The sequence below is a fragment of the Nelumbo lutea genome, chromosome 3 (assembly GCF_056320005.1).
Source record: "Nelumbo lutea isolate HS-2025 chromosome 3, American lotus-T2T, whole genome shotgun sequence".
NCBI classification, from domain to species: Eukaryota; Viridiplantae; Streptophyta; class Magnoliopsida; order Proteales; family Nelumbonaceae; genus Nelumbo; species Nelumbo lutea.
In genome coordinates, this window is record NC_142686.1 from 56,768,549 (window position 1) to 56,796,422 (window position 27,874).

Below are 27,874 nucleotides of genomic sequence, written 5' to 3' on the forward strand. Positions count from 1 at the left end.
TGAAACAAAACTGATTGTCTGGACGGTTTTTGGGTAGAATAGTCCAACCATCAGGTCAACAATGGTTCAAAAACCATGATTAATATAGAGACATGGTTGCAACTGGTGCTGCTAAAACGAGGTCGATCAACATTGCTAAATATGATTGGGCCGAGCATACATGACTCAAGGGCAACACTTCTAAACTTTTACTTACAATTAGGGAACGTGTACCAAAATCATTACAAAAATAATTTTAAGTCTATTTTATATTCAAATTTTGTCCTATTACTTAGAGGTGTAAAATGGGTTGTGTTGTGCCAGCCTACAGGCTGTCTTGGGCCATGCCTCCCTCCCCAAGGATAATTGGGGGTTGGCCCAGCCTAGCCCACGGCCCAAGCCTATGTGGGCCTATGCCATGTTGCAGGCCTGGGCCGGGTGGGCTACAGGCCGTGCCGTGGGCATAGGCCATGTCAAGTTGGGCCTTAGGCATGGGTCAAACCGGGATATAATGGTTTTTTTGTTTTCTTTAACATTTTTTATTTTTGTATTTCTTTGCTAAGTAAAACTAAAATATTTAACTTTCCTTTAGGAACTATTTGAAAAAGTAAGAAATCTAACAAAGAAATAAAAAAAAATACTTAACTAAATAAGAGGTCAAAGAGACAGACTCAAAGTGATGAATAACAAATTGGAAGAAAAATAGGAATTTTATTTCATTTAAATTTGAATGATACAAAGCATACAATGGTTGAATGAATGAAATATGAAATTTGGAAAATAGAATAAATTAATAAAATATAAAAATACAATATAGTTACAAATTGAAAATAAAAATTATATTATTAAAATCAAATAAATTAAATAAAATTAAAACAAAATTTGCAATAATTTGGAAAATGCTATGCAACTATTGAGTATACAAAAAATATTGATTTTTCTCCTATTGTTCTTGACTTTGATCATTGCAAGAATTGAAAATGGATGATAGAACTATTTATCGGAATAGTTGAGTTGGTGTGATGAGAATGGTGGAGGATAGGGTATTTATAGGAATTGAAAATAATTCAATTGTTCAAAATACCCTAAAAACTAGTCTTTTTTAGTTGTTGGGAGGGGTATTTTGGTCATTGTAAAGTTATTTATCACTTTACCCAAGATGCCCCCAAACTAACTGTTATATAGTTGTTGGGTGTCATTTGTGTCATTCTTTCTCCCCCCAAAACCAAAATACATAAATAACCCCCTATATATATAGTTGTTTATAATTGTTGGGGGGTATTTCTAAAAAAAAAAAAAACCCAAAAAGTTGAAACTAGCCATTGGAATCATTGGGCGGGCCGAGTGTGGCCCATGGGCTGTGCCACGGGCTAGGCTGTGCTGACATGTGGGTTGTGAGCGGCACAACACACATAGTCATGCCGACCTGTGGACTTGGAACCCTAGGCCCAGCACAGCCCATGTGCCATTGTATCGTGCCGTGTCAGGCCGATCGGGCAGCCCGGTCTGGCTCGATTTACACCTCTACTAGTACTTCTAAAATGGCTGTTTAGACATCCAATAATCAATTATTATTATTGTTTAGAAGATTTTTTTTCCAAAAATGATGCAGTTTTATTTTTTTTCCTTCTTTATACCTTTTTCACAAAATCGATATCTTGAATTCTAATTACCAATCTGCTCCATGACCAAATCCAATAAAATTGATAAAAATACAAAGAACAAAAAGTTCATAGTGATTTATGGTAGAAGCAAAGGCCCATAGTTCACCCCACAGCATAGACTTGCAATGTTAAGGAAAACATAATTGAGTCAGTTGTATTCAATACTTGAAAGTATCCAGAATCGCTGTAATGGGACTCACAGGTCCTAGACTCATTGGACTTTGGACTTGTAGCAAGATCTTGCGGGACTCGCAAATCCGTTTCTTATTAAGGGTCATTTGGTTTGTAGATGAAATTGGAATCGGAATTGAAATTCTCCAAAATCAGAATCGGAATGGCTCATTTGATTTAGACAGGAATGAGAATGAGAATTAGAATCAATAGGAATAAGATTTCATTCCTAAGGGAAGGGCAGGGAATGGCCATTCACTCAAATGGAGGAATGTCATTCCAATAGGAATGAGAATGGGATTCCAATTTTGCCCAATCATCGGACCATTCCAATTCCGATTCCAAACCCCTACTCCCGCGAGCCAAATTTTGTTTGGCTAACCTAGTTTAAGGGTTTCTCATAAAAATAACCTTTTACCTTGCACAAAAATCAATCTTGTATCTTGGGTGCCAACTGCCAAGAAAGGAGAATAGGAGAATATGTGAGATACAGGGGATAAGAAACTTCTGTATTGGGAGCTATGTTGAAAAGGCTATGTAATTAAAATTGTAACCACAAATTTCTGTCCAGGTTTTGTGTTACTTTATTTTGCAAAATTTTCCTTTTTTTTTACTTGCCAATTGTTTATCTTGTTTCTGGGTTTATTTGTTTCACAACATTAATTAATAATTTATTTTAAAAACCAAATTTTCATTCCTAACAACATTAAGAAAGAAGGTAAATATACCTGAAAGATAAATATGATATACAATGCCACAAAGGTAAGATATACGAATACCAACTGACTGGTTACTACTTTTTCTTAATTTTTTTATTTTTTTTTCAATTTAATTCAGAGGGATCGATTTAAGGCCTATCTACCCTTTGAATCAAATTATACCCTAAAACACCTACTTGTAGGGGTGTAACGAGAAACCTACATACTGTATGTATTAATCATCAATACATTTCAAAATTTTAAACCTTTATTTATAAATTTATTATTAAATATTAGATACGATGCCTTATCCCAGTATCATAATCGGGCCCAATATTTAATATTTAATAATGAGATTTTGAATCAATAGAATTCATGTAACCGGTCCCATATAGTTAGTTAATGGTTGAGCTTGAGACATGGTTTAGATAGGATGGAATCAGTGGGCATAACTTTGTAGAAAACAAAATTAATGCAAAAACTTTTCTCAACCATCGTTAGTTTTAAACCCGTCCCCTTGTCACGATGCAGTGCATTCAGCCATTTGAATAAGTCTACAGTTCATGTCGCAAATGTAGAGTGGACCAATTATGATACACCAGGTCAGTTCTATGTATACAGGTTCATATAGCAAACTGATCATTGGTACAATATCCTCGTAGAAGACAAGACAACCTGTAAGGCTGTAACAAAGACATCGCCTTCAGCTAATTTCTGGGCCCGGGCAAGTGGGCAACAACTTTTCTTTCAGGCCTAGCCCAAAAACTTACATATATGCCATCATATCTTCTATATGGGTAATAAATGAAGGACTTCTTGCAAAACTGCGGGTGGTGCCCACTTTTAATGGCCACTTACATTGTAGCAGATTGTGTCATGTCGGTACATAAGTCGGAAACCCTTGCTAACACATCTCACAGCGTTAGGAGATTCTTGTTGATCAAACTTGTACTTTTTAAAAGAAATACTTTTATAGCGTTACTTTGTATAATCTAATATCCTAAATTGTATATCTAGGGCAATATCATAAATGAAGCATAGTAATCTATAAATTAAGATAAAGGGAAGAATCTACAAATTCTTTACTCTAGATAACGGAAGTTCATACTAATAAAAGTAAAAGAGTCTAAAACAGAACAAAATGAATGGCTTAGAATTAAAAAAAGTTTAAAAGCAAAGGCAAAAACAAATCAAATGAAATTATAAATTAAAAATGTCAAGAGATGAAAATTTTGATAAATACAAAGAATCTACCAAAAACAAAATGATTAAACTAAGCTTTAATAGAAATATCCCAAAGACGAAAGGACAAAAATACAGAAATGTATTAAATTCCTAGTAAAAATAAATATAAAAGAACTAAGATAACTAATGAAGTAATGAATCTACAAATATGGATGAAGCAATTATTAATCTACAAATTAATGATCACAAAAATCATTCAAAATTAAACATGCGTCAAAATCAAATGAATTTACAAACTAAGAGAACAAAAACTAACAAAACTAATAGAAGGAAAATAAATGAACTTAAACTTCATTCAAAGTCAAATGAGAAAAGGAACAACAAAAGCTTAAAAAAAACAGAGCCCGGACTTCCATATAACAGAATACAGAGAGAGTGCTGGTTGTTGCTAGATATCACTGGTTCATTAAGCTAGAGACTGAGAGAGAGAAGTGTGAAAGGTAATACAATTGATCAAAAGAGGGAAAGGGTAAGTCGAGTTAGGGTTTAGAAATTATAGAAAATAATTATATATTTTATATTATATAAAAAGTCAGGTCGGGTTTTTTTGACAAATTCTGAGCCCGACTTGAAAAGTAATCGGGCTTGGTGTTTTAAGCCTAAGGTCAAGCCCGCGGACTAAAAAAATGCCCAAACCAGTTCGAGGGCTAAGATGGGCTGGGCTACCCGACCCATTAATAGGATTATATGGAAGAAACCGCATTCAACCTAGCCTACGGTACGGAAGCAGTTACCCTAGTAGAAATCAGTTAACTGGTGCTTCAAAATGAAGCATACAATGAGGTTGAGAACAATGGAGAGCTCTAAAATAACCTTAACTTATTGGAGGGTATTCGAGAACAAGCCCAAATCAAAGTTGCCACCTATCGACAAAGGGTGGCACGATACTACAACTCTTGAATCAGGGAGCGTCACTTTACAGAGGGTGACATCATTCTTAGAAAAATCATCATTCTTGAACCTCACATCGAGAAGCTTGGCCCCAATTGGGAGGGGCCTTATAGGATCAAACAAGTAGTGGGACCAGGAACCTTTCGACTTGTATACTTTGGAGGAAGATTAGTACCTCATACTTGGAATACAAAAAATCTCCAACTATGTTATCAATAATATAAGCCAATGTACGCAACTATTGATGATAAAAGCAAGTGTTCCTTTTCACTACTTTGTTCTTGTTTATTTGCACACATATACTTAGGCAAAATGATCTTTATATTAATTGGAAATTTGTACAAGTGTATAAAAAAATGGGCACGTTGACCCTCACAAAAAAAAAAAGAGAGAGAGAAGAAAAAGGAGAAAAGTATCATAAAAAAGGGCATGCAGGCCCAACAACTACTACTTTCTCGAAGAAAGATTTTTAAGATTGGGCATTCCTAGTCTACCCCTTGGCTTTGGTGTCAACAATAGTGACCTCCTGCCCGCCATCCAAATGAAGAGAATTTCCATCTTGGACCTCAGTCGTCTTTGGGTTCTTGGTTGTCCTCTAGCTTTGGTTTCCCCCACTAAAGGGATCCAAGTTCTCAGCATCGAAGTCTAGAATGATCTTCAGTACTTGGGCCTTGCAGTCTTCAAAACCTTCCAGATTGACAGACTACCAAAGTCAACCAAGTCCTTCTTGTACTACTCCGAAACCTTATGCATAGAGATGGCACTAGCGGACGTGTCCTTCAACTTGGTAGGTGCCTCCTTTAGTTTCAGCATCCACCCACTTCGTGCATCCTAGCCTTGACCTCCCTCTTTGCCACTTGGAACTCAACAGCCTTGTGCCTAAATTGGTCGATGTCTTCCTTCGCCTACCACAGTTGTTGAAGCTGGAACTCAACCTTGTTTTATAGACCAATGGAAGCTGAAGCCATCTATAGTAAGAATAAGTCAGAATCATGGGCCACAACATGAAGAAATAAACAATATAGAGGAATGTGATGCTTATCTCAACCACCTTGTCTAGTAGCACCTCATGGATGGGGTCACAGATTACTGACTCCATGATTGCTAGTCCCCAGGGAGGACCATCCCCACAGCAAACTGATGACTAACACCCTCTATGGATGAAATCTCACCTTCCCTAACACTCTACTTAGGTCTGTAAATGCATTGGTGGGCAAGCACATCATAATCTTCTAGTGTGTCAGTGGTAGTGGAGTGTGGCACAACCTAAGAATGGTGGGTGTTCGAGGGCCCCTCATTTTGGCAGTCCTTCATCGTCGCCTTTTTCGGGGGCCTAGTATCATTCCCCTCTTCACTAGGTCGCTTCTGCACGACAACCTTCTTCTGGGTAGTTTTGTCTTTGGCCTTCTCCTTTCCTATCTCTTCATTAGTACATATATAAGGCATACCCTCAGTCACAGTTCATTTCCTTGCAACATTTGCCTTCTCGTCAGCCTACGCTAGCAAGTATGCCTTTTACAACTTCCCCATTTCTACATTAGGGGTCCAGCATGGATCGTCCCACCTAGTCAAAGCTGACTAAACAACACCTTCTCATTATTGCTACAAAGTGGTGTAATCCTCTCAGCCACCACATAGGGTTTTCCCAACCAGATCTAAAGGGCCAACCCTCAAGGCACCTCATGAAGAAAAATTTCTTCTTCTAGTTGTGAATAAACGATGGGTTATCCACTCTTACCTTGGCTTTGTTTTGTTACTTATACAGTCATACTGATCAAATATTTCTCTTATGTAGAAATAGAGAAGTTGTAAGAGGCAAGACTAAGACCAACCATCACCATGGCCTCCTTCACTAGGAGTCCAGCATGGATCGTCCCGCCTAGCCAAAGCTGACTAAACAACGCCTTCTTGTTATTTCTACAAAGTGGCACAATCCTCTCGGCCACCACATAGGGTTTCCCCAACCAGATCTAAAGGATTAACCCTCAAGCCACCTCATGAAGAAAAATTTCTTCTTCTAGTTGTGGACGAACGATGGGTTATCCACTATCTTACCCTGTCGTCCCTAAAAATACCATAACTCGTCACCCTCGGGGTGCTTCCTCAAAGCAAACAAATTCCAAAAAGGTTCACTATCATCGGAACCCCTTGTCTATTGGCTACGATGATGACAACAACAATGGTCCTAATCATATTGGGAGTGAGTTGTTTAAGAACAAAGCTATAGTGGTTTAGCAACTCAGGGAGAGGGGATGCAATGGGAAACACAACCCAAACTGTAAATGATGTTCGTGGACACACACCTTGCCCTCCTTGCACAACCATGACCTATCACCAACCTGAAAGACTATACCCCTATAGTCCTCGGGTATGAAATACTTCTCAACGAGTTTTAAAATGTCTTCTCAACCGAAGACACTATCCAAGCCGAAACGTGTCAGACGTACATGCCTTTCACCTTATCCTTCGACCCCTTCCTCCTCATCGACCTCACCCTCAACCTCTTCTTCATCTCTATTCATTGTGTATACTACCACGGCACTGCCTAGAGCATCACCTCTTGGAGGCACCACTATGGGACCTCCAAGGGTGTCACCCTATGGTCTTATCGACCATGTTCTCCCATCCATGAATTCACTCTCCTAGTCGCACTCGGCCCTATGAGGTGCAATTCTTCTTTGCAAGACTTCCACCTCAGAAGGCTAAGGACTCTTGGAACTACTACTACTACTACTATCTCAGGTAGGGCTACTACAAGGAATGGTTCAGTCACGGAGTGAGTAGGCCTTGCGCCAAGAATCTGAAGTGGACATGGTGAAAGACGAAGTCTTCCTTAAACAAAGAGAAACCAAAAGTTGAAAACTTTTAGCGGGAGTGGAATGCTCGCTAAGGTCTTTGGGATCTCCAAACAGTAACACAATCGCTAAATGATGGACTCCCTTAGACTTTCTCCCTCCTATTTAAAGAAAAATGGACGACTCGGGTCTTCTTCATCCAACAGTCACCAACGCACCGCCTCAACCACCCACGCCAACAGCCACCATGTGCCATCTACCTTGGAATGTTAAACGACATCAAGAGGTCTGGCCCCGATTCTTTTGCACTTGTTGGGTCAGACTACATCAAACTGGCATCTCCAACCATCTTGAGCCAAGATTGTCACCAAAGGCAAGTGTAAGAAAACGAGCCATATAATCCTTAATCTTCCTTTTACTCCCTCCAACTGAAGTCAATGCCTATGCACCTAACCAATCCCCAACCTTGACCTTGGCCTCGGTAGTGGATGGCAAGTAATGTAGGTATAATTGGCTACCTTATCATGTGACGACACATGAAACTACGCAAGGGAAATTTCGTCACCTTGGCCTTGAGAGTAGGTGGCAAATAATGTGGGTATAATTGGTTGTCTCACCATGTGACGGCATGTAGCACTATCCAAGGGAAATTTCATCACCTTGACCTTGACTAAGGGCATTGTCATAACTTCCCTGTCATTACTATGAGAGCATTTACTCCAAGCATTATGATATTAATTGAAGCTCTCTCCCCACGTATTAATGATGGGGTTACACTTGGTCAATGGGATCTTACCCCTATAACAACCACATTCATGACCAAGATTCGCAGGACAGTTACCGATTACCCATTACTAGGATCCTAGGTGATTCTAACTATAAAAGGGTAGCAAAGCCTAAGCTATGGACTTACACACACTTGAGTCTTCTACTTGCTCTTTTTTCATGAACTCGGCTATCCAATAGCCCTCGACTAACTTAACCATCAGAGTCCTCACCCCTAGGAACACTCTAGGGGCCTCTAACATCTTTTCACTCCTTGCAGGTGGGACCCTCGGCCACTTGATCTCGGAAGTTACCAAACCACCCTCAGCTCCAGTTTTGGTAGCAACAATGTCAATTATTGCTACCCCTATGTGGAGCACCTCATTAGCGAGGCCAAGACCTTGGACATTTGATCGACCAGAATAAGCAATAACCCTTGTAGCTACAACGACAATAGGACAATGCTCGAGATCCGTCAAGTAAGGAGCCAACCAACATAAACCCCATTTTAATGACCTCTGGAGTCAGGGATAATTCAATGGTAGACAGCTAGTCCCTAGAACTGGCTCAGAAATTGAACCTCAACGAGAAGACTAAGGATATATGAGCTCTACTTTTGTCAATTGAGAGAGGAAGAAAGTTGCAACTCAACTTCGAATAGTAGTTATCAAATAATCCTCCTTCACTACACACATCTGAGACAAGCCCCTCACAACCAATTTCAAGTTGTCAAGCATACAAGCCTACAATGACACTAGAGGTCCTATAAACCACTTAGAAAACTTTAGGGCTCTTATGCTTTTGCATGGCTATAACCTTCCGATAACTTATAGAGCCTCCAGGCAACAATCATGAACATAGCTCAACAGTAGTTCTCCATATAACTGCCTGATTTGATTGGGTCATGGGGCTAGTTTGCCCACTTATTTGTGAACCACTTCATCAACAACAAGAAATATAGGAGGACCTCAACATCGCTAATAACAATTTGATGAAAACAAGATGAGCCACTATGTGACTATGTTAAAAGGATTAACATCGAGCCCTTATAGGTAAGGGACCTCGACCCCTCACTCGTAGTGGTCACCATCACCATTGGCATTTGAAATTGAGAGTTTAGCTTCTCCTTGGAGAAGAAACCTCTAAAAGAAATGGCTAACCTCCTCCTCTGAGCCAAGAAGTACATTAGTGCCAAGGAAACGCAAGCACACCACAAGAAACAAAGGAAGAAAAATTAGATTAAAGAAAAAGAAACAAAAAAAAGAGATGATCATAGAAACAAAGACAAGAGCAATCACAAAAGAAGATTATCTCAATCTCACAAACGAATATCCTACTTGAAGTCTGAGATAAATTCTTTCTCAAGTGGCCTAGCAAGTTCATATCCAACTAAGGAGACCAGGACAAGTACTATAGATTCCACCAAAGTCATGGATACGACATTGAGGACTGCAAAGAACTCAAAAGCAAAATCAAATAACCCATCCAACGAGAATGCTTCAATAGTTATATCTCCCATGAATGCCCCAAGGGAGATAGGACCAAAGAATAAGAACCTGAGCTAGAAAACTAGACAAAAATTAGTCATAGTTGTCATCTCAAGACTCTCATGATGTAAAATCACTTATTTGGAAAGAACTTGTCCTGTCGTAATAGGCCAACCAGTTGAAGAACACCTCTTGTACCTCGAAAACTGCAATTTAATAAGAATTTTGTTTCTATTTTGAGCGCAATTCTCTTCCTTTATTGACAAGACAACAAGACCTTGAAATTCCGAAGATCGAACCGAGCTTAGGCTCAACAAGGAATGACAACTGGGTACCAAAGGTAATACCGATGAGACGAAGCCCGATCACCTATATAGACCTAGCTCGACCATAAAGGGATAGGCGGTTCAGCCAAGGAGTTGAATGGCTGAACTCTTTAGATAAAGGCCTTGCATAGGATATTATTCAATGGGACAGTGGGATGATCGAGTTATCAAACCAGCAACCCATGACTTACCCACTACTAGAAACAAGGCTCGACCACAGGACATTAGGTGGTTAATCTAAGGGTTTGAATGGTTAAACCTTGCATGCAAGCATCATTCGGTTAGGCCACCACAACACTCAGATAGGGTGCCCTGATCACTGACTTGCAAAGAAACTTTACAAATGAAAGAAAAATTGCAAAGCACAATAGAGAAATGAGAAGTCTAAGAGCACAAAGGCTCAAAGCGTTATAAAGTTAGAAGAAAACAAAAAATCATCAAGGCTCCTCCTTACTAGGGAACGGTTGTCTCGTCACCACATTGCTAGGTTTTCTACTCCTTCAGCATGCTCCTCTTGCCTAGGCAACGAAGTCTTATCGAGTAGAGAGAGAGAGAGAGAGAGAATTAAGGAAAAATATTTTTAAGGTAATAAAGATTTAGGTTGCATTTGCAACAATTTCTTATGAGTGCTTTATGTGACTTATTGCTTATTAGAAGACAAAAGCACCCAAAAATGCTATAAATATCAATTGGTGAAATAAATCCAAAAGGCACATTTAGAATAAGCCAAAGATTTTGGCTTTGGGCTTCTTACGTTTTGAGAAGCCCTTTTATAAACAAAAGGCCCATTAGGATGTCCCATATAATGCTCAAAATGTATTTATCTAATAACTAGGGGTGAGCATGGGTCGATTTTGTTTGGTTCCACGGAAGAACCTAGAACCTACCCTATAGGGGTTGGTTCTAGGTTTTTGGAACTGAAACCAACCCTATGAAGGTCAGTTCTAGGGTCTAGCCGTGGAACCTATTCTTTCTTTACTCTCCCCCTTCAAAAAAAAAATGAAACATGTCCTTTAAAAATTTGATTTTCAATATTGATAATATATAGTTTAAAACTTATTATTTTATTGATTAAATTGAATAATTTAATATGTAGATTATCATAATATTATTAATATATGGTTCAAAATTTATCATTATAATTTAAATTTGGTAAATATTAACTTTTACGTTATTTATTATACACATTCAAATATTAAAATGAAAACAAATGATCAAATCACTTAAGTAACTCAATGGTAAAGTGAGACCATGGCTTTTATAACCATGAGTGCTTGGGTTCAAATCTTCACACCCTTAAAAATATTTTGGGGTTTATATCAAGGTAAGTTCAGTTCCAAAGCTGGTTCAACTAAGGCCAGTTCATCAGATTGGTTCGGATAGGGTGAACCCCTAGACCTTGGAACCAACTTGGGTGGGGGTCAGTTCCATTCAGTTTCTGGTGGAACCTACCCATTTACTCACCCCTACTAATAAGCACTTATTCAAATGCCCATTTGAAAAGAAAGTCTCCCTAAACATCTCCTTAGGCTGTGTTTGGTTGTCGTGTAATCTTATTTGCACTAGTACAAATGCATGGGAGTGCAAATAAAAATAATGCAAAATCTGGTTCAATTTTATTTTGGGTTTTATTTCATTATGTTCCACATCTTATTCTACTTCATTTGTATTGCAACGATAAAAACCATGAGGTAAAATTTGAAACAAAAATAAATCAGAATTTGCACCCAAATCATTTCATTTGCACTACCATTAATTTGCATCAGTGCAAATTTATTTGCATTGCAACCAAACACAACCTTAGGCTCTATAAAGTTGGAGCTTTTTTTGTATTGGAGTCATGAAAATGTCTAAAATACCCATGCACTTACTTTTCACGAAAATATTTATTTTTCAAATTTTCTCTTCATATGAATCACTAGTCCAAGCCCTTCCAATCTCTTTTTTCTGAAATTGATTTATTTTTTAAATTTGTCCTTCATATCAATCCCTCAAAGGTAAAGCTGTAACTTTAAATTTTATTTTTCTTCTGTATTGTTATTATCTTTTTGTAGAAACTAGCCACAATAATAATTGCATGAATACTTTGGACTTTTTCATGACTCTTGTTAACTGATTCTAACAAAGCATGTCTAATTGCAACCGTCTCAAAGTTTAGGGAGGTGGTTGTAATTACTAAACTTTAGGAGAGGTTTTAATAATGGCCAGAAATTTCGAAGGAGGTTTCAAAAATTTATCCTAACTTTTATAATTTAAATATGACATCATGTGTTGAATTGCTTACCTACTACTAGGATAAAAGTCGTTTCATTTTTTGGTCAGCTTTAAAAAACATGATTTTTATATATTGTTAAAGTAGTGTACATAGATTTAATTGAGAGTGGTGGAGACGCCCCTATTGTGACTACTTATAAATAAAAACTCTATTGTGAAGTAAAGTTGTTAGTTTGATTAATTAAAGCGTCCAAGTTGAATTATATTGTAATAATTATATGTTGAGTTGGTTTCTCACCCCAAGTAGTTAAGTTAGTTAGTTTGAATAATTAACTACTAAGAAAAATAGAAAGGGGGCTCTTAAAGGAAATAGAAATACTTACGAACCAACTGTCCTTTATGTATAGATTTGTTATCTAAGGCATGTTTGGAATCGTGACCATTTTTCAAAAAAAAAATGGTGCTACGTCAGATCTATATAGGTGTTTCAACAAACGTTCATATTTTTTATTGTTTGGTTTAGATGCTTATTGAAATGTCAAATTTAGCGTTTCATGCATCGGTGAACTGTTGCCTCCAACAATTAAGTGAGCTAGCGAATAGTGTATCCTACATGGCGCTTATGTGTAATCTGAATTTGCACTAGTGGGAATGTTCCGGTGCTTCTCGGCCCACTGGAACATTAACCCAATAAATGGTAGGGTTAAAATGAAAATCAGTCCTCTTCTTTCTACCTTCCGCCAAACATTATCTTCTCACACAAAGCCTCTATAACCTTTGCTCGCCGAAAATATCTTCGTTATTGCTGTCGCCGGAAAAGGATTGTTTCTATACTTTATTTTTTCTGTGTAAGCTCGTTTTTCTCTGTAAAATCGTTTCCCTTTATGCTTTATTAATTACTATTCTTAAGAAATTTTCATAGTCACTTATTATTTAGTATATCCATCATACACACTGATAGCTTCTTTGACTAGATGACAAGCAGGTTTTGTTTCATGCCATCTTGAACTTGATCTTCAATGGTTCAAATCTAGAATGCAGAGCCAAGTTTCTAATTCCATCCTAGATAACAATGCCTAGTTCTCCGCATACTAGTCTGTAGAAATTGCAGACAATAGGGTAGAAAACAAGCTTGTAATCGTTGTATACTCTTATGTATTTCTATCATGAAAACTGGCCATGAATAATATACTCTTATGAATAATTATTAAGGATTGTTTGTTTTGCCATTAGATCCATGATTTTTTATTCCAAAAATACCTTAACACTTTTTTGTACAGAAATGAAAATTGACCAAATATAGCTAATAGAGTGGTTGTTGGTGTTTTATTAGGGGCAAAAATGGTAATTTTTTTATTTTCTTTTGATTAAATTTATTTAAATGAACATTAGGGTTGACACTGCCATTTTCCACAACCATCTAATAGAAGATTAATTAAATTCATTGCAAATTATAAGTGGTGTTTTAGTAAAATACAAACTATAGGGTAGATTTTAGTAAATCCATAAAACAATAGGGAGTGTTTTAGTAAATGACCGTTTCTATTATTTAGCTTTCGCTTAAGAAATCCCGTGCATCACATGGGTCCCCGCTAGTTTATATAATAGAAAGAAGAAAGAGGGGAGGTGAGGGTTTTCTCACCACAGAGCTCAATAAATTAGATCAATAAAAGCCTCATGGCTCTTCATTGTTTTTCATAAATTCCACATTTAATCTCTCTCTCTCTCTCTCTCTCTCTCTAACACTATACATGGAGTGAATCAATCTAAACAAATCATTATTCCCTTCTTTGGGTTATCAAGTTTTTTCCTATATTTTGTTCATGTTTTTTCTCTACTTTTATTGGGCCTGTTTGCTTCACGGGAATAGAGGTCTGGAATTGGAACCGGAATGAGTCATTCCGATTTTAATTGTTTGGTTGGGTGGAATTGGAATCCCATTCCCATTCCTGCTGGAGTGGATTCTCCCATTTGAGGAAAGGACCATTCCCTCCCCCTCCCTTGGGAATAAAATCCCAATTCTAATTTCCATTCCTATTCCTGTCTAAACCAAATAGAATATGGGAATTGACCATTCCAATTCCAATTCCGAAGGATTTCGATTCGGATTTCGATTCGGATTCCGATTCCAATTCCAACTATGAACCAAATAGACCCTTAATGTAATATAGATTTGTTTCATGGATTCGTTTATTCAATAATAAAATGTAGTAAGAAAGAACTTAATGTGAGTCTTTGGTTATCTTCATCAATTCAATTTTTAAATTGTTTTTTAATTGGGTTATTAATCTCATGCTAAGCACACTTTTTGGCTTTATATGTCTACACTCAGGAATAAAACCCAAAATTCCATCTTTCTTTTAAGTGCTTATACAATAAGTAATTATTTGAATTTGTTCTTCCAAAATTGTCCTTAGTTAGATTTTAAAATACCATTTATGCCCTTCGAATGTAAAAAATGTATGTTTTGGCCACCGTATCCTTTCTTCTCCATGTCTTCTCCAATCAATGGCAGAACTTCACCTTGGCTAATCAAAAGAGGGCAATTTTGCTCCAACACTTTAAAAACAAATTCACCTTGGCCGATTAAAACGGTGGAAAGCTCTAAAGCTTTAGAGGTGGAGCAAAACAGAGAATGTAAAGAGATTATTCTTTTAATGGGTTAGAATGGGAGAGGGAAGGAAGGATGCTTGAGGTGGATCTTGTTTTTGAAGAATGTTAGGGTTTTAGATGTCAAAAACAATGGCAAGATCAGGGGTAATAAGGGTTTGAGAAAGAGGCATCAACTCCTTTGGAGATGGAAGCTCTTCCTCCCATCCGGAAAACTAGTTTGATTCCTCCGCTCTAATTATTTCTTTTTCTTTATAAATTAAACATAAACGAAAATCAACACCAATTTTTGGAATTTTTGGACCTCTTTTGTGTATCTTTGATTATATATTCTATTATCTTGGTTTCGTTCAATTTTTGTAGAAAAATGTTTGATTGATTGGAATTTTTGGACCTCTTTTGTGTATCTCTGATTCTATATTCTATTATCTGGGTTTCGTTCAATTTTTGTAGAAAAATGTTAGATTGGTCGGTATCAAGGAGGGAGGGAGAGAGAGAGAGAGAGTAGGACAGGGAAGGAGGGATGTTCGAGGGAAATCATGTTTTGTTAGGGCTTATTTATTTATTTATTTATTTATTAAATAAGCATTTAAAAAAGCTAACTATCAAACACAATTAAGTGTGTATTTGAATAAGCCTTTATTTTTAAGCATTTATTCTTAAAAGAAGCATCCTAAATTTGGCCTAAAAATAAATGATTATTTGAATAATCGCTTATTTTGGGGTGGGAGCCTGGGACCACACCAATAAGCACTTATTGGTATTTAAGAAATAAGTCAAAAATAAGTATTTATTTTAAAAGTGCTTATTGAATAAGCCCAAATTTCCAACTTTTTAGGAAATTTTGATTGTAAAATTTATTCCCAATTAGATTTTAAAATGACACTTATGCCCTTGGATCGACCAAAAGCAAACATAAAGTATGGCTCTTGGACACTTTTTTCTCCATCATCTTCTCCACCGATTAGCCAGGTAAGGTGTCCTCTCTTTTTTCGTTTTCTCATCCTCAATGATCAACCTAGTAAAGTATTTTTCTTTGTTTGGTTTGTATCATGTTTCATTTATTCTTTGAACAAGGATAGATTCTTCCTTGTCATCTTCTCGAAAAACCAGCAATAGTACAACTCGAACCAATCAACCAAGCAAGGTATCCTCTCTTTTCATTTTATTTATTTTCTCATCCTCAATCCATCAACTAGGCATTCATTTTTTCATTTTTCGTTTTGTTCTTTGAACCCGACCTAATAAGATGTGTTTTCTTTTGTTTCGAGTTGGGGTTTTTCAAGCTCAAAGTTGGATTTGCGTCCAGGTTAGTGAAGTCCTCTCTAAATGTCTGTTTTTTTTTTTTAACTGAATATTTAAAATGGTTTTTCCCCTAAATTCAACCATTATTATTATTATTATTTTATTTTTTGTGAATATTGACTGTGATTTTTCTCCTTGTGTTGTGAATATCTGAAAACGCTCCTCTTTAGCATGATCATAGCACGATTTGAATTCAGACCAAATTTGGACAGGTAAATAGGACAAGTTCAAACTTGGCTCAACAATCGACACCCCTCAAATTATAATTCTACAATTACATTAGATTCCAAATTAGACCTAACAATGGGGTTTTTTATAAGATTTTTTCATTAACTAATCTTTTGTTGTGTCTTGCATGACAATTCACAATTTCATGGCAGCGGGTTGTTTATTTGCACAGTATGAGAATGAGGAAGAGGATGTAGTGACACCTACTAGGCAAGACAGTATAGAAGATAACCATGGCATACCAATTGCTACTCCAACACAATGACAAAAATGCAAATTCTTGGACAACAAATTGCACATTAAATGTATGTTGACCATGGTTATATACCATCTAGGAGGAGGCAAGGTTCAAGATATCGATACAGGCCAATACACCGGTAGGGTGTATGAGCCTGTATTGATACTTTTTTTTAGAGTTTATTTATTTATTTATTTTTTTAAATCAGTTCAGATGGATTGATTTAATGCCTGATTACCTTCTGAATCATGGTCTGACCTAATACAACCCCTAAATAGACATATCAGAAAATCATCAGTATAATACGTATCGACCGATGTAAACTGTATCGATATTTTGAATCTTGGGAGGAGGAGGGACAAGTAAAATAATATAGCATTTTCATGGCACTGGAGTTTAATATCTTGTGTGTTATTAGTAGGATTGTTGGTAGGTAGCTAGATAGTACTGAGTTGTTAGTTGATTTGATAAAATTTCATGTCATGCATTTTTATAATATTGTAATTATGATTGGATTACATACCACGGTGATTTTGGCGTTCAATTTATTGATAGCATGGAACTATCGCATTGTAGTGGAGAATGGGTGGCAAAAAATAAAAAATCTTATGTTGTTTTTATTGGTTGTCAACCTAGTATTTACAATAACCTGGTATATGCAAGTTCACAACAATTTTCTGCTCATACAAGACACACGAAGAAGCTGAGTGTCAATTTTGTAAATTTCAAAGTAATATGGTAATCGAAAACGAAGCAACTTCTGCAGTGCAAATGAAGCCGCTAATGTGATGCCATCCAATCTTCAAAATATCGATATATTGGTAGAGGCGTATCGGACAGTAAAGGTGTCAATCGACGGTTTTAGTTTGGAGTCAAATCGATCTAAACTTTATTAAATCGGATTTGGGCGGTTCATTATAATTATTGGATTGGGCCAATCCAATATAAATTGGTTCATATTTTTATTGCTTTGAATTGGAACTAAACCAAAATTTCAATAATCCAATCATGAATAGAGGTGATCGTTTTAGCTTGGCCCGAAAATTCTAGGCTTGGGCCTGGGTTTTGTGTTCAGGCCCGGCCCGGTCCGCATATATTTAAACTTACACATTTTGTTTATAATGTATACATGTTATTTTACATTATATCATATATTTTATATATAAATATTATAACATAACATGTATAATTTATGATATATGTAATATTTTATATTATATAGTGTATAAAATAAGTTTAGTGCATATTATGTCATTTAATATAAAATATTATAGATATGTAATATTTTATATATGAGTGACATTGGCCCAGAATCAGGCCCGACCCGTATAGACCTGGGCTAGGGCTTATGTTTCAGGCCCGGAACCCCGGGCCCAGCCCTAAGCTATAGCTCTTATCATAAGTGCGAAGCCCGACCCGACCCATAATCACCCTTAATCATAAGGTCAAACCCTTATCCAATTTGAAATCAATCAAAACTGAAGCCAGCATAAAGTCACTTTTATGAAAGAACTTTTACGAAAACACTTTTATAAAGTAATTTTATGAAAAGTATTTTTTCAAAAGCACTTTTATAAAAATACTTTTACGAAAGCATTTTTACAAAAGTACTTTTATGAAAGCACTTTTATAAAAATACTTTTACACGAGAGCACTTTTATAAAATCACTTGCAAAAAAAAAAACTTACAGAAGTACTTTTAGAAAAGTACTTTTATGGAAGCACTTTTATAGTACTTTTATAAAACCACTTTTGCGAAAGCACTTTTATAAAAACACTTTTGCGAAAGCACTTTCATAAAAACACTTCTACAAAAGTACTTTTCTAAAAGTACTTTTATGAAAGCATTTTTACAAAAGCACTTTTACAAAAGTACTTTTTTAAAAGCACTTTTACGGAAGTACTTTTTATAAAAGTACTGTTACAAAAGCACTTCTACAAAAGTACGTTTATAAAAGTCTATGAAAGTACTTTTCTAAGTGTTTTTACAAAAGCACTTTTACAAAGTACTTTCAATAAAGTGCTTTTGTTGTAAAAGCACTTTTATGAAAATACTTTTATCAAAGTACTTTTACAAATGTGCTTTTTCAATGCCAAAAGTGCTTTTATATAATTTTGTATATTTCATTCAGTTTGGATTGGATCCAATCCAGTCCATTTACATTTTAATGGATTGGATTTGGATTGGATTGGGTCCAGTCCATTTGTAAGTAGTCTCACATTGGACTGGATCGGGTTGGGCCAAATCTGTCCAATTGACACCTCTGTCGGGTAGTATCGATATTTTTTTTTTGTTTTTTTTTTTCAAATCTGATTCAGAGAGGCCGGTTTAAGAACCATCCACCCCTTGAACTGGTCAAAACCCCAATACATTCTTTGTAAGGGCATATATGGGCCAATACGTATCGATATTTTGAACCTTATTGCCATCCAAACCTAATGATTCATCCAAACCTTTCTACCCTTGGCATCCACGTTCTTATTGTTGGTCGATTTCATTACAATAAGTGCATTATACATGGCCAAGTGAAAATGTAATGTGGGGAATTTGAAACTATAATAGAATGGCTACAACTTCTGTAATAAACTTAATGGCCAGTTTGGAATATCTTTTTGTTCTAATCGATAGGACGTTGAATGGTCATTATATTATAATATGGAGTGTTATATTTTTATTTGTTGGAATAATTTTATTAGTTGAAAAAAAAAACATAATTTAAAATAGGTTTGACTATGATATGGAAAAGATATGATATCTTAAAAGCTTCTGACCAATCAACTCAAATGATAAACATGATAGCTAATTAGGTGTTATTTATCAAATTCATGAATGGATTTTGATTGGTCAAAGCTCTTCCCACACCATATCTTTTCCACCTCATAGATTTTCCCTTTAAAATATTGTTAAGATGAATAGGCACGACAATCCTAAACGAGGGGCAATTTTGCCTTTTTCTTTTAAATTAATATTGGAACCAAATATGGATATATTACTTGTTAGGCCGTTTTGGAAAGTTGGTTAGTTGGAAAAAAACATAATATACAGTTTTGGATGTTAGTAGATGGAAAGGAATGAGAATCCTAACCGAGGGGCAATTTTGTCATTTTCTTAATTTAATGGAGCCAAATATGGATATATGATATTATGATTGGTTAGGGCGTTTTGGAAAGTTGATTAGTTGGAAAAATATAATACACAATTTTGGATGTTAGTAGATGGAAAGGAATGAGAATCCTAACCGAGGGGCAATTTTGTCATTTTCTTAATTTAACCGAACAAAATATGGATATATGATTTCGTTGTGGCATTTTGGGAAGTTGATTAGTTGGCAAAACAATCAGATCAATAGGCACGGCACTCCTAAACAAGGGGCAATTTTGTCTTTTTCAAATTAACAAAGCACAATTTGTTAAGAGTTGATTGGAAAATTCTCATTTTATTCGAATTAGCAAATAATGTGGTAGGTTTATCATTTAAAAAATCTGTTAAATGATTGTACATGTGGCACTCTTAAAATGAGGGTTAAAGAATAAAGATGTCTTTTTTAAATGAATAATTGCTTATTGGAGAAAAAGCCATCAAACGCCCAATATAAACTAAGGTTCGACTATATGATATTTGAAAAACTTTTGACCATAAATGTAGTAGCCAATCATGTGTTATTTATCAAAATTCATGGGTGGATTTTGATTAGTCAAAACTCTTCCTATCATACGTGTTCTGCATCATAAATTTTCTCTATAAATTAACATTAAAAAACTGAGTTTCAAACACAAATAAGTACTTATTCAATAAACAATTATTTTAAAAAATAAGCACTCCCAAACTTGACGTAATAAGTAGTCATGTAGTTGATTTGATTAATCAAAACCAAACCAATTTTGCATTCTAATAAGCAAACTAGAAAGGGGGGGGGGGGTCTCTTAAAGGAAATAACTCAGCAACCAACTGCCCTTCCTGGCACAGAACCCATATTTTGTGACCCATTATGATGGGGTAGCCTCTGGAAATCATTACTTTGACGGATCGACCTTAACCTTTTAATACCCCAAGCACACTCAGCTGAACGCTTAGTTAGAGTTGGAAACCTGTTAATTCGCTTTATCAAATAAAACATATTCATTGCAAGACTTCGGGGCCTGAATTCCTGCAGTAATTCAATGAACAAACTTTTGTTTCTGGACCTCTCCTCGGGAATCCCTCACTTGCACGACATGATAATTAATAACTTCAACCATCCAATTGTCTTTCCGTCGTCTCTTTGCTTGATGGATTCTCACTTTCTCAGTGTGATAGCATTGCTGACCTTTGACTGAAAGTTTTGTATCAAACATGGTGTCAAGTTCAGATTGTGGTTGTGGGTGCAGTCCCCAGCCATGCATTAATACCAAACCTTCACTTGATCCATGCTCAGTCTGTCTTGTCAGTTCTCAGCCCTATAGGCAGTAGAGTAAATGCGAGTCAATGGGTAGAGATAGGAAAGTTAAAGCAGGAACAATCAAACGGAGCATTTCGTTGCGCCCTACCAATCCTATTTATTGCTCTCGCATGGTCGATGATATATACCCACCAGGATCTCTCGAGAGAGTACGTCCAGTAGAAGGTAGACTGGTAGAGAGAAAGCCAGAAAGAGAGAAATGGAGGTCTCTGTTGAGAGTGGGTACTGCCCATCAACCGGCATCTACCACAGCAAATGGGACTCCCCAGTACTCCCCCCTCATCAAAACCCATCTCTCTCCCTCCCTTCATTTCTCCTCTCACACCTCCCTCCTCGCTCACTCCACAAACCCGCCTTCATCGACTCAAAATCCGGTGACTCCATCACATTCCAAGAACTCCGCTCCCTCACAGTGGCCGTCGCCCACAGCCTACGTTCGCTGGGCGTGAAGAAAGGCGACGTGGTGCTTGTCGTCTCGCCAAACTTCCTCCATTTCCCTCTGCTAGTCCTAGGAGTCATGCACGCTGGTGGGATTTTTAGCACGGCCAACCCCTTAAACACCAGACTGGAATTCCACGCCCAGACCCAAGATTCCAACCCAGTTCTGATCCTCACTTCTCGTGAACTCAAACCGAAGCTAGACGGGCTGATCTCAAAGCCTGTTGTTTTGGTGGAAGAATTCATAAATGAAGTACTAGTGCAAAGTAGTAGCCGGCAACCTTGCACGTCGGCGGCATTCCCTAACGTGGTCACCACTCAGGCTGCAGCTAACCCTGCTGCTCTCATGTACTCATCAGGGACAACAGGAAAGAGTAAGGCCGTGGTATGCTCGCATGGCAACCTCATAGCCATGAGCGGCCTGCTGAGGCACGTATGGGATGCCGAGGGTGGGGCGAGCGACGAAACTTACTTGTGCGTGGTGCCGTTGTTTCATATGTTTGGGCTGTCGGTGCTGGTTCTGGGAACGGTGTCTGTGAGAGCGACGACGGTGATTCTACGGAAGTACTCCATGGAGGAGATGCTGAGAGCAGTGGAGGATCATCGGGTGACAAGGCTCCCGGTGGTGCCGCCCATCGTGCTGCAGCTACTGAGATATAGAGATTGGCTGAAGGGATTTGAGTTGGGTTCTCTGAAGGAGGTGATATGTTCAGGGGCTCCCTTAGGGAGGGATGACATGGAACGTTTTAGCAAGTACTATCCCCATCTCATACTTTCTCAGGCAAGCCCTCCTTTCTCTATCTCCTGTTTAATTAACAATTATGACCTCTCTCTCTCTCTCTCTCTGTTTAATATCAAAAAATTTATGGCACCTACACTGATTACCAACAAAAATAATATCCCAATTGGATAATAATCAGTTTACAAACTGACCCTTAACCTTATATTTTTTGTATTCTTTTATATATTCTGTGAGGCATTGTGGGGCGCAGATGTAAACTCGTTCTCCTAGTCATTTATGGGTTAAAAAACAACAGATTTTATTTGTTGAAGAATTACCAATAAGTTTGGCTAGGGTTTTATGAAAATCGAAACTGATTTTCATAAAATTTTCAATTGGGGCTCTTCTAATGCCAATACTTGCCTCGTCCACACCACCATGTATATCAAAACTATGTACTAAGCTGCACTTCCTTAGTTTATTTTGAACCAATTCTTCAAGTATGTACATAGGTGCATACAAAAACAGAATCACAAAAAATTATTACTATTCCTCTTGTAAGTTTTAGAACACCTCTCTCTTACACAGTGTTTGAGAAATGCTACTTAGACATATATGAAGGATTTATTTTGATTGAAATTTTAGGTATTTGTTTCATTCAGAATTTTCAATGTTTGGGTAAAGTATTTTTTAATAGCATTATATCATATGAAATTAATAATTATAAATAACAAAAAATGCTCAAATATGTTAATATTTAAATTCAGTTATCCGATTAAGCATCTGAAGAAATATAAAAAAATTTAAAATCTAAATATAATTTCATCTTTTCAGCTTTTGCTCTTTTATCTTTATTTGCACATAGGCATGATATGTTCCCTTATAAAATACTAAAACATTATAAAAATTTTGATTACTGAAATCGTTATTGTTTTGATGCATCAAATGCAATCCATTCTTGCAAGGCAAAAGACTGAATCAGACCGGATGAGCTGGTGTCTGGACCATGCCGTATAACTTGAACAGACCTCAAATTTAAAAACCTTGATGCTGCTTTATTCAATTCCTGCATTTAGTTGCCACATGGACTCAAGATGGGAGTGGGACCAATGAAAATTCAATTCCTGCATTTCATGGTTTTATTTGCATTCATGAAACTGGCCCAACCGCCCAATACAAAATTGCACTGCTATCGACGGAGTTGGTTTGGGTTGAAACTGCCCCCATCAACGATTAAAATACTGATATATTCGTATGGTATTTTAATCGGTACATGTATGTATCGATATAATTTTTTAAAATAATTAAGATTTTAAAATTCTGAGTAGAATTCTTTAATGAGTGCGAAGAACCTGCCAATAAAATACATTCCAACGCCTTACCAACATCATCTAACACCCAACACCGCATATCTCATGCATGGCGGGTCCTATTTTATGGTGGGCCTCGATTTCTTAGTGAGATGTGCGGTGTTGGATTAAATTGGTAGGGTGTTGGAATATGTTTCATTGGCAGGAGATCCCAAATCCTTCCTTAAATACCTACAAAATTGAAAAAAAAAATAGAAAAATGGAGATATCAGTTATATCGATATGCATGATGCCTACTTGAGGGTATTGGGTGTAGTGATATTTTAATTAGGCCCAATGCAAAGAGTTCAGATCCTACGAGTTGTTCTCACATCCCTATCCACTGGACGTCACAGCTGTGCATTGAGAATATCTTCCTTATCATTCATGGAAAGATGTTTTCAATATACAGTGGTAGTGTTCTAAGGATGTGGTAATAATTTGTGGGTAACAGATTTAAAGTGATGATGGAGCACCCCCTAAACACAAGTGAAATTAATGGTTATATGTCATTCTTTATGAACAAGCAAGTCATGTGTTTGAATCTTACCATAAAGCAATGACTTTGATGACATTTGAAACCGATCGGATTGCTGAAAATGGGTTTTCAAAAATATGAATCCAAAACTTCTCTACTTTTCCCGGAAAGGAGTTCCGCAAAGTGGGCCTCTTCAATCTTTTCTAAGCATTTGAAAGGATTAGTTGAACTTCATAGCTCTTTTATGTGGGATCAATTTAAGTCCCACCGTAGCAGTAAAGAGCACATGGTCTACAATACTGTTTTCGAAATCGGACCGGACTGGAAAAACCGGGAATCGGTCATCTGATCGGTTTCGTTTTCCTTCAAAACCATTTTTCCTCCAAAATTATTGATTTTGGTCAGCAAACTGCTGAACTGACTGGTTAACCATTCGAACGGTTTTGACTGTTTTCCAATTTTTTTAATTTCTTTTGTCATAATAGGTTGGCCGTTTGGGTCGAACGATCGGACCGTTCGAACCTGTAACCGGACCCCTGATCAGTTCGGTCACCGATTCGTTTCTAAAAATCATGGTCTACAACCACTAGGGTTGTGTTTTGTATCATTGCTATTTATATTTTTGTGTTGACTTGGACGATGGGACAGTTCGACCTGGAAATTGTTCAGACAACCAATTCCATTTCACCCTCAATCTACTCCTTAGCTATAAACTGTTGATTTGGTTAGTGATCCGTTGATTCAGGCATTCGAACTGTATCCATTCGACCCAAACAACATTTTTTGTTGTTTTTTTATTTTAATTATTTTTTCTTTATTTTTTAAGTTGGAACAAATGAGCTATCTGTTTGAACCGGACAATCGAACCACTGACCTGGGAACTAGTGACCAAAGCGGTTCCGGGTCGATTTTTAAAACCTTAGTTAAAATATAAATTGTTTATCAATATAAATTTCTATTGTTATTTGAAACATCAAATGATCAGTCTTTTTCGGTCGAAGTTACTCCCTTGTTTAATGTAACAACTCATCTTTCTCATCAATTTATATGATAAACCCCAAAACGGTTCCTGAACTGCAATGGTATCACTTGCATTTATGACTGGTATACAACAAAATGATCAATCCAACAGCCCATAAAACAACTATGAACTATCAAGTTCACTTGATATGTACTCCATTTAAGGGTACCCACATCCTAAGAGCTATAAGTTCTTTACCAAACGTCCAATTCTAACGAATTCGGATTGACACCCCATAGAGCTTGCCCCACATGGACATCTAACATGCATTGAGAACTTCTCCCACACACATGCTACCTGTCCTGGCCAACAACTTCCCACCCAACAGCCAAAATTAGCCATCAGCCAAAAAATGTCCTTTGATCAAAATGATTTACGGTACCATAGCGGGACTCATTTATTGTTGATTATGGTGATGCAGTGTTACGGGTTAACAGAAACAAATGGCCCCATTATATTTTGCAACGGGATTAGTGGTAGAATCCATGTTTCCATTGGAAGGTTGATCCCATCCATGGAGGCCAAGATCATTGATGTGCGTTCACAGAAGTCCCTCCCTCCTCTCAAACACGGAGAGCTTTGTGTGAGAGGGCCTCCTGTTATGCAAGGTATCTTCTTTGCCTTAACATGTTGGACCAATTGTTTTAGGAAAAGTATATGATGCCAGAAATACATGCAATACCAGAAAAAACTATTACCAATCAAAACTCTCATGAATTTTGATGAATACCACCTGATTTATTGTTAATTTTCATGATATTGGTTGATTGGTTATAAGTTTTTCTGATATCATGTCTTTTCAGTATCATAGTTGAACCCATTTTTTTATTGCCGACTTGAAGGCTTCTATTACATGCCATGCCTTATTGCATATGAAGCTTTGATAGAATGGGTTCTGAACTTGAGGAACACAACAAATTAAATTACAATTTAAAACTTTATACAAACATATTGAGGCTGATTACCACTAGATCGACTGGTCTTTCTAGGTTACTTCAAGAACCAAGAAGCCACATCCCAGGCTATTGACAATGAAGGATGGCTGCATACTGGAGATTTGTGCTTCATTGATACTTTTGGACTTGTCTACATAGTCGACAGGATCAAGGAGCTCATCAAGTACAAAGCCTACCAGGTTGGTATTGTTTGGTTCTTCCTTTCTTCAATTATTTCTGTTCTTATGCCTTGTTGTTCTGCTTGTCTGTCTGCCTTGGACGTTCGAGTTGCTCATTTCTTACTCTTATTTTGATCTACAAGGTTGCTCCGGCTGAGCTTGAGGAAATACTATCCGCCCATCCTGATGTAAATGATGTTGCTGTGATTCCGTAAGCTCATACAAAACCTATTGGAGAAATTTTGACATAACGGATAAGAATAATTAGTGAACATAGACAGATCAAAACTATTAGACTTTCAATTTATTTTTCTCATTTAATTTAGGAAATGTTCTAAGTTTACAGAAGAAACATGTAAATATCCTAAATTAAATGAACAGGTACCCAGATGAAGAGGCAGGAGAAATCCCCATGGCTTGTGTAGTGAAAAGGGAAGCAAGCAAAATCAAGGAGGGAGACATTATAACATTCGCGGCTGGCAAGGTACTTACATTAATTCCTTGAATGGTTTGTTTGGTTGAAGCTATAAGCCTATATTGGGGAGGGCTTTCGCGCAGCAGCTTTGACTTTGCGCTTTGGGGGATGAGGGAGAGGAATCCAGAAAGCCCAAGTAGGCTGTTGGTCTGCCAAAAAAGTTGGCTTTCTAGTAAATTTTTTTAGTAGTTTTTTCGAAGCGGCTCAGTGAAAACACATCGAACAAAGCTTCAGCTCTTCCAAACAGGTCCTCAAGAAAGGCATTTTTTTGGCTTTATGGTATTAATGGGTCTGAATTGCTTTACTCTAAAGTCTAAACAAGTAAGCCCATGCTGTACATGGATTTGAATAGAAATTCCTTTAATTGTAAGTGGGCACATTTTAGTTTTGACATCAGTTTGGTTCCATGCAAGGCAGGTCCATGTTTATAGTTGATCTTAGGTTGGACCTCAGCCAATCCAACCCAACCCATGTAATTTATTGTTTCATACACATGTATCCCTGCAACCCCACTTTAAGAGAGAGAGAGATTTAAAAATGGTTTTATTGTAACTACTTATACTTTAATAACTATATTTAGAAATAAATAACACATGTATGAGAAATGAGGGGAGAAGGAGATCCATGTGCTCATTGAGGTAAGAGAACTTTTGACTTATCTTTTTCCCTCCATATAGAATAGTTATAGATGGTATAAGTTTGCCCTTGTTTGTGCTTTTGGAGTGGATAAATATATTCTAGAAGCTTTTTAGCGTTACTTTCACATTGTACAAGTCTATTATCAACCAAACAACCCCTTACTGTTTATTCTTTGTTGATTCCAAGTTTTTAACTTATTAGCTATGGTTTTCTGATCAGCACATGATATATCTTCAGGTAGCTCCCTATAAGAAGGTTCGAAGAGTGGTGTTTGTGGAGGCTATCCCAAGGTCACCTTCTGGGAAGATCCTGAGGAGACACCTTAAGGCCTTATATACACATCAACGGATGGAAATCTCGCCCAGGTTATGATTCAAGAATCATCAATCGCTCGTGTCTAGGCTATATCATCTTTCATTATATTTTGATTTTAAGTAATTCAATTATTTATTTACTTATTTTTTAATCCCCAATGAGGAAAAGGTGAATGTCATTAATTAAATAAATACATTGGATGAAGATGAACTATCTATTTCTTGTGTTTTTACACAGTTGAAAAGAGCTCTCTCTCTCTGTCTCTCTCG

At 36.9% G+C, this 27,874-nt stretch overlaps 1 protein-coding gene and 1 long non-coding RNA gene across 3 annotated transcripts; both read left to right on the forward strand.

Annotated features, from left to right (window-relative positions):
- The first annotated feature begins 16,089 nt into the window (after positions 1–16,089).
- LOC148865115 (uncharacterized) lies at positions 16,090–16,657 on the forward strand. The gene is made up of 3 exons (XR_016109723.1): positions 16,090–16,154; positions 16,321–16,362; positions 16,531–16,657. It is a non-coding gene; the product is annotated as an uncharacterized LOC148865115 (long non-coding RNA).
- Positions 16,658–21,199: 4,542 nt separating this feature from the next.
- Positions 21,200–27,849, forward strand: LOC148865116 (beta-phenylalanine coenzyme A ligase-like). Of its 2 annotated transcripts, none has more exons than XM_088977131.1 (6): positions 21,200–22,274; positions 25,484–25,670; positions 26,034–26,197; positions 26,320–26,387; positions 26,558–26,660; positions 27,528–27,849. In XM_088977131.1, the coding sequence occupies exons 1-6, from the start codon at positions 21,255–21,257 to the stop codon at positions 27,660–27,662; spliced, it is 1,677 nt and encodes a 558-aa protein (XP_088833257.1). In that variant the 5' UTR covers positions 21,200–21,254; the 3' UTR covers positions 27,663–27,849. The 2 variants fall into 2 exon arrangements, with proteins under 2 accessions (XP_088833257.1, XP_088833258.1); XM_088977132.1 differs by having other exon boundaries at positions 26,052–26,197.
- The last annotated feature ends 25 nt before the right edge of the window (positions 27,850–27,874 follow it).

What these genes read in the sequence shown, in the direction of transcription:
- LOC148865116 (XM_088977131.1), top strand. Translation starts at nt 21,255, where the DNA reads ATGGAGGTCTCTGTTGAGAGTGGGTACTGCCCATCAACCGGCATCTAC. An exon ending in TCAAGTACAAAGCCTACCAG is followed by an intron (nt 26,198 to 26,319) that starts GTTGGTATTGTT and finishes TTGATCTACAAG; the next exon opens with GTTGCTCCGGCTGAGCTTGA. An exon ending in AATGATGTTGCTGTGATTCC is followed by an intron (nt 26,388 to 26,557) that starts GTAAGCTCATAC and finishes TTAAATGAACAG; the next exon opens with GTACCCAGATGAAGAGGCAG.